The 7787-nt window shown below is 37.0% G+C and overlaps 1 protein-coding gene across 2 annotated transcripts in view; it reads right to left on the bottom strand.

The window, feature by feature from the left end:
• Positions 1 to 7787, bottom strand: part of CUL3 (cullin 3) — a 93169-nt gene that overhangs the window by 51839 nt on the left and 33543 nt on the right. For both annotated transcript variants that reach the window (XM_081813495.1, XM_081813496.1), the window contains one exon: positions 103 to 216. In XM_081813495.1, the coding sequence (XP_081669621.1) occupies positions 103 to 216 (114 nt within the window). The remainder of the gene's footprint in view (positions 1 to 102; positions 217 to 7787) is intronic.

The raw sequence follows: 7787 nt of genomic DNA, 5'->3' as shown, positions 1-7787 counted from the left end.
CACTGACCTGTACCATCCAACTAAACGTGACAGAAAGAAGAAAGACACTGTGTTTTGAAATGCCTAACTTCTTAAAGGAAAAACAAAAAAAGCTCTACTTACCATATACATTAGTATGTCTCTAATCATCACCATAGCTGTTTGATGATCATTCCAAGCTTGATTTAGCGTTTGAAGAAAGTTGTTATTCAATGAATTTAGTACATCTTCTCGCACCTATTAACAGAAGAGTTCATTAAAGTTTGTTACACACACACACACACACACACACACACAACATGCACTCTCTCATACGTATACATGCACATATCTGTTCAATAAAATAATGATGTGGAATCTTCAATTTTACATCAAAGAAATAGGTTATAGGCCAGTAGAAACATTTTAAGCTATAGGGTGCCTGGGTGGCTCAGTTGGTTAAGCGACTGCCTTCGGCTCAGGTCGTGATCCTGGAGTCCCGGGATCGAGTCCCGCCATCGGGCTCCCTGCTCGGCAGGGAGTCTGCTTCTCCCTCTGACCTTCCCCCCTCTCATGTGCTCTCTCTCTCTCTCTCTCACTCTCTCAAATAAATGAATAAATAAAATCTTAAAAAAGAAAAAAAAGAAAGAAACATTTTAAGCTATAATATAACCTAAATAGAGATAACTAACAAATGTGTTGTATAGTCCAGACCCATCTCCTGATCTCCAGAATCATAAAGCAACCTCCTGGGCATTTCTCAACCCTCCAACAACCTAACATCACAGTCAAAATAAAATCCTAAATATTTATAAGGAACTACAGGGCCCCAGAGAACTGGCCCCAGGCTACTGCTCCAACTAAATTTCCTACTACACCTCCCCTTCCCCATCTTTGTAGAATGGCTGAAAATGTTGATTTTGGAATCAAACTACTGGGCTCAACTCCAGCTGCCTGACGAGCTGTGTCACCTTGGGTAAATTATTTCATGTCTGTGCCTCAGTTTCCTTACATGTGAAACAGTATCCATTTCGTAGAACGTTGTAAGGGCTAAATGAACACTAGTGACACACTCAGAACAGTGTCTGGCACTCAGTCAACACTCACTGAGCATAAACTATTACCTCAGTATGCTCCGGCTACCGTGGAGCTGCGTCCAGTAACTGTGTTCTACCCTTTCTTCTGCACGTTTCACACAGCTTACGCCCTCATTTTTTCTGCCCAAGTTTCACTTCCAGAGAGGTCTTTCTTGACCACCCTATTTCAAACAACAACTTCTATACCCACTCTTCACCCTACACTAATTTTTCCTCACAGTACTTGTCACTGCCTCCTGTTTTACGTATTTATTCACTTACTGTTCCTCTCACTAAAATGCAAGATCCACAGCAGCAGGGATTTTGTCTTTTCCATGTGTGCTTCCCACACCTAGAACAGCACCTGGCATCTAGAAGACCCTTTACTTCATTCATTCTACCCTCCAAAACCATGATCCACCACCAACATGCTAAGCTTTTTCAGGATACCTATCTCTGCACATCACGTTGCCTTGATTCTGAAATGCCTTCCTAATGCAATCCTGCTAAGACCACTCAGGCTTCAGGAATTCCTTTCCAGAGTCTACAAGCATACTGCCACCTTCTCCAGTAAGAGGTTCCTGACTACTATTACTACTTCCTGCTATGCTATCTGTCCAATGGTATGACTACTGACTAGAAAACAGAATTCAGACTCTGGTTCTAGCTTTATCATGAAGAAGCAGTTTGTCCTCTAAGTTCCCAGAACACTTGGGGACTATACTGCCAACCTCTCTAATTATTCCAACCCACCCAATCCTCCATGGTCTAGCTCAACTCATAATTCCAGCCTAACCAGACATGTTCTAGCTCCAAACACCTGTAGTAGTGATTAAACATTTTTAGGTTGGGGAGAATCTGAAGTCATGGTGTTTTGTGAGAAACAAATTATTTAATATGTGTGTTGAGTATATAGATATCTATAAACTTGAATTATAAACAAATAAAGTGTCACTGCATATTAGCACTAGTATAAACGAGTATAAACAAGTGGTTGCAAGTGCCAAAGACTGGAAAAAAAAAAAAAAAAAACACAAAACACACTATTCCCAACAAATGAGAGAATAAATTCAAACTGAGAAAACTGTATCTAATTTTTCTTATATATTAGAGGAAAAACAGCTGTTAAGAGATTTTAGTGATGAAACAGTATGTCTGTTGTACTAAACGTGTAGTATGAAAACCACTAGTCTATACCACATAATTATATATAATCTTTTGTTCATGAGACTAATAAGCTCCTTGACTTCAAAATACGTCACCCATAAATATGTTGACTATATCAAAAGTGATAAACACTCATGTAGGTTCGTAGACAGTACTGTGTTAAATACTTTTTGTAAAGTGGATACTAAATCATTTATTCCAACTCTTTAAGTCTGGCACTTGTCAGATGCAAATTCCCATGACAGCTAACACTAAAAAAAACCTCTACCAACTGAAAATATGCCTATTTATAAAATTCCTCACCAATCTTCATATTCTTTCAGTGAACCACTGAATTTTGAGTAGCAATTAAATTAATGACAATACCTGAGAAACTGTACTACAAGAAAAAAAATATATTCTGAACATCAGAATATCTAGCAATTAATTATTCTTAAGGACTTAAGTGAACTTCTGTATACCATTCTATTATAAAGTCAAATTACATGTTAACAAAGTCACCCTAATTTTGGAAAGCAAAAATGTACTTGGTATATCTGTTAGATGAATGAAAAACTGACCACTTAAATTTTTAAAAGTTACAAAAGAAGATGTGTGTCCTAAAATTACTGATCTATATACACTTTAAAATATCTCAAGTATTTATGTAATATTTATACTTACACCAGTCTTTCAACAAAATAAAAATGTGATCAACTAGCACAATGTGTCATAAATGATAAAACTGCTTTATTTGCATACTTCAAAACATTATCCTGACAAATCAGTAACAATGAATTTTACTTAGCAGAAAATAGCTGCTATTAATTTTGTTATATTTAGTTTGATTTTTACTGTTGAAGTTAGATGTGGCTGGTCATGGATCAGCTTTGGCCAATGACTTAAGCAGAAATGACACATCATTTTTACATAATGTAAACTTTACCATCTCAGTAATTTTTAAGTGTAAAATTCAGTGGTATTAAATACATTCACAACAATTAACCTCTATCACAGGACATGGGAGTTCTAAGAGGTGCCCCAGAAGATCTCCTGCTTGTCAGACATGCTGTTATATTTATTTTTGAGTGATTATGCACACACACACAGGACTATAAGACATAAAATAAATGCTTTAGATAAACTTGCTGCCTTCTCCTAACTATTCAGATCACTCTGTGAACAAATAATTCTTCCCCTAATGCTGCCTCAGAGAACTGTCCTTCTACTCTGATACATGAAGAGTGAACAAGTATTTGTTCAAATATACATAATAAAAGGTAGGAATGAGATGAAAATTCAACCTTTATGAAGATTAAAATGGACTTTTTAAGAGGTAAGGTTGCATATAAACCAAAAACACATTAAGTGGGGGATAAAAAGTTTAACCCTTATTTTACGAACTGTTAACAGAATACAGAAAATTTGGAATTGGGGTCAGTTTGTGTGTGAGTAACATTGTTAATCTCACACCCTAATAACCACCATTAGCTTTTGCATAAGCAAAGGCAAACAGGAAGGGACCCTGCGACAGAGGTTGTACCAGTACCAAAGGGGGCCCGCAGATCAGGTATATCCAGCATTATTACATAAGAAAAGCTACGAAAAGGTCACCCAGGTGAAGAGCTGGAATTTGAAGGGCAAAACAAGGAGAAACAAGCAATAAAGCCATGGAAATTGACAGTAGGATGAGACCAGCTGTGACAACGAGGCTAAAATGAGTAGTTGAAAGCTGATGGCTTGTTCATGGCACTTAGCCTTGCACAAAGCAAGGTACAGACAGTAGTCAAGAGCAGTAGATCATGAACCTGGCAGAGAATTAGAATCACTTGAAGAGCAACAGATTTTGCTCAAGAGAATGAGATGACAAGACACAGACTGAGAGTAAATATTTGCAAAAGGTGTATCTGGTAAAGGACTGTTACTCAATATATACAAGGAATTAATAAAACTCACCAAGAAAACCCAATCTAAAATATTGGCAAAAGACCTGCCCACCTCACCAAAAAAGACAGCCAGGTGGCAAATAAGCACACCGAAAGATGTCCAACATCTGATTAAGAAATTGCAAACTGAGGGGCGCCTGTCTGACTCAGTCTGTAGAGTGTGCAACTCTTGATCTTGGGGTTGTATGCTGGAGCCCTACGTTGGGTGTAGAGATTACTTAAAAATAAAATCTTTAAAAAGAAAGAAAGAAAAATTGCAAATTAAAACAATGGGATACCCTTACACTCTTATTAGAATAGCCAAAATCCAAAACACTGACTACACCAAATGCTGCTGAGGATGTAGCAAACAAGCACTTCTGCTCACTGCCGGCAGGAATGCAAAATGATACACAGCCACTTGGAGGACAGTTTGGTAGTTTCTTACAAAACCACATGTACTCCTACCACACGATCCAGCAATTAGGCTCCTTGCTATAAATACCAAAGGAGTTGACAACTTATGTCCAAACAACACCCTACACTCACATGTTTATAGCTTTATTCATAATTGCCGAAACTTGGAAGCAACCAAAATTTCCTTCAGTAGGCAAAACAATAAACTGTGGTACATACAGACAACAGAATATTATTCAGCACTAAAAAGACATGATCCATTAAGCCATGAGAAGAGATGGAGGCACCATAAGTGCGTATTACCAAGTGAAAGAACACAATCTGAAAAGGCTACTACCTACCATATCATTCCAACATTCCGGAAAGGGCAAAACTAAAGAGACTATAAAAAGATCAAAAGAAGAAAAAGATCAGGTGCTAGGAGTTAGGGTGGAGGGAAAGATGAATAGAAAGAGCACAGAGGATTTTTAGGGGAATGTAACTATTCCGTATGGTACTACAATAGTGGATACATTTCATTATACATTCATTAAAAATATACAGAATGTACAACACCAAGAGTGACCCCTAACGTAAACTATGGAGTTTGGGTGATAATGATAAGTCATTGTAACAAATGTACCCCCCTCTGGTATGGGATGCTGACAGTGGGGGAGGCAGTGGAAATACGGGACATGACTGTACCTTCTCCTCAATTCTGCTATGAATCTAAAACTGATTTAAAAAATAAAGTCTATTAAAAAAAAAAAAGATTTTGGGGCTGACCCAAGACCAAGAAAAGACCATCTCTTTTTTTAAAGCTACCCAGGTGATTCTCATACAACAGCCAGGATTAGGAAACCACCGGTTTAAGAGCCACACACTAGCCATTTCTGTTCCTTCCCTTTGCAGAATTTCTTCAACACAAGTATGTTTTTGTACAGTTGTAATAATATTGATACAATTCTGAATCCTGATTTTTTTAAAGAACGATCAACATTCAACATTAACCTCTGCTTTAGGAGAAAAATATCTACTTATAAAGTTTCAAGGCAGAACAGCAATTCAAAGAAAAAGATTCTATTAGAATAAAATATAGGAAGAAAAAGTCATCTGAGATTTTAAGCAACTACCAACATAACACCAAAAGCATGATCTGTAAGAGGAAAAATATAATAAAATGGACCTCATCAGGATCAAAAACTTCTGTTTTGCAGACACTGTTAAAACAATAAATAAACAAGCTACAGACTGGGAGAAAATATCAAATTATCTGTATCCAGAATCTCTCTCTCTCTATAGATATAAAAACTCTTACAATTCAGTAAAGAAAGCAAACAATTAAGAAATGGGCAAAAGACTTGAACAGACACTTCACCGAAGAGGTTATATAAAGGCAGTTTTACACATGAAAAGATGTCCAACAACACTAGCCATTAAGGAAACGAAAATTTTAAAAATGAGATACTACTACACGTCCATTATAATAGCTAAAATAAAATATACTGACAATACCAAGTGCTGGCAAAGAAGCCAAGCAAACTAGAACTCTTCTTAGACATTGCTAGTGAGAATGCAAAACGGCACAGCCCTAGAGGAAAACAGTCTGGCATATGACCTAGCAATCCCACTCCTAGGTATTTATCCTTGAGAAATGAAAACTTACATTCACACAAAACCTAGGAATGTTCGCAGCAGCTCTCTTCATAATCACAAAAAACTACATACAATCCAAAACTCATTCAACAAGTAAACAGGTAAATGGTTATGTAAATGGTAGTACATTCATACAATAGAATGTATCATTCAGCAATAAAAAGGAACAAACTACCCATACATACAACACCTTGGCTCAATCTCAAAATAATTATGCTGAATGAAAGACGTCTGTCTAAAAAGGTTACAGACTGTATTACTCCATTTACATGACATTCTTGAGAAACAAAACCACAGTGACAGAATAGACCAGTGGTTGCCAAATCTTGGGGTAGGAGGAGGATGTGACTATAAAGGGAAAACAGGGAGTCCTCTGTGGTAATGTTCTGTACTAATTATGACAGCATTTATATTAATCTATACACATGGGCTAAAATTTACAGAACTGTATATGAAAATAAAAGGCTAATTCTATTGACAGAGACTTTTTAAAGCTCACAACAATTATGATTCTCAAGTTGGGCCGTTTTATTATTATATATCATAAACACAAGCTAGGATGCCACAATGTTCATTCTTAAAAGCAACTTGAGGGGTTTTGGTGGCTCAGTTGGTTAAGCATCTGCCTTCGGCTCAGGTCGATCCCGGGGTCCCATGACTGAGTCCAGGGACAGACGAGCTCCCTGCTCAGTGGGGATCTGCTTCTCTAGCTCCCTCTGCCCCTCCTCCCAGCTTGTACTCTCTCCCGCGCTCCAATAAATAAATAAAATCTTAAAAAAAAAAAAAAAAAAGGCAACTTGAATGCCAAACAGTGGAAGAATTGTTAATTACTTCAGGAGTGTCAACTTATGAATGACTCTGGAATAATTCAAATTGGCATACTACAGTCCTCATTTCTGTGAACACAGCTTTCCCTGTCCTTTTAATTACATCCTCAGCAAAGATTAAAGTGGAATTACTAAGTCAAAAGAAAAGGTTTATTTTTCAACATTGTGATAAAATCTGCTCACTGATAATGTCCAAGTTGCAAGAAACACATCTTCAAATCAATCAAATTACTGGCAAAAGGAAGAGGAGAATAGAAAGGAGGATGACAAGAGAGGCCAGTAGGCATAAGCATGCCTAAGACCTACAAGCTCCCAGTCTTTGCCCTTGAGTTTTCTTATCCAAATATCTTAATGGACTGACAAGGAGGCCAACCCTGCCAGAAGCTCTTGGCTGGATGGAAAGTCAAAAGACATTAATAATTGGCACAGTCTCTCCCACCACCCCCGCCACCAACACACACAATTAAACCATTAATTACAATTTTTTTTCACTCTCTAAGTTTCAATGCCTGGGCAAAATCCCAGCCTAATTAAATGTTTAGGTAACACAAAGAAATTCACTGGCTAAAACTAATTATAAAGATTTTAGCTCTAAAGTCCACTGAAACTAGTAATGAGCCATATAATTAATAACGATATGGACTATGGAAAATTAATGACTTCTTTCTTAAAAAGTCTCAAAACTCAGGACAATATTTAATTCAAATACAGACAAATCTCTGAAGTACAGAAAATGTATTTAGCCATTATTTTGCACCGAAATACACAGTGTATTAAAAAACACAAAGTGGGTCATGAATAAC

The sequence above is a fragment of the Leptonychotes weddellii genome, chromosome 3 (genome assembly GCF_054177405.1).
Source record: "Leptonychotes weddellii isolate Sample4059 chromosome 3, ASM5417740v2, whole genome shotgun sequence".
Lineage (NCBI taxonomy): Eukaryota > Metazoa > Chordata > Mammalia > Carnivora > Phocidae > Leptonychotes > Leptonychotes weddellii.
The sequence above is the reverse complement of the archived record's forward strand: the minus strand, read 5'-3'. Positions and strand labels throughout refer to the sequence as shown.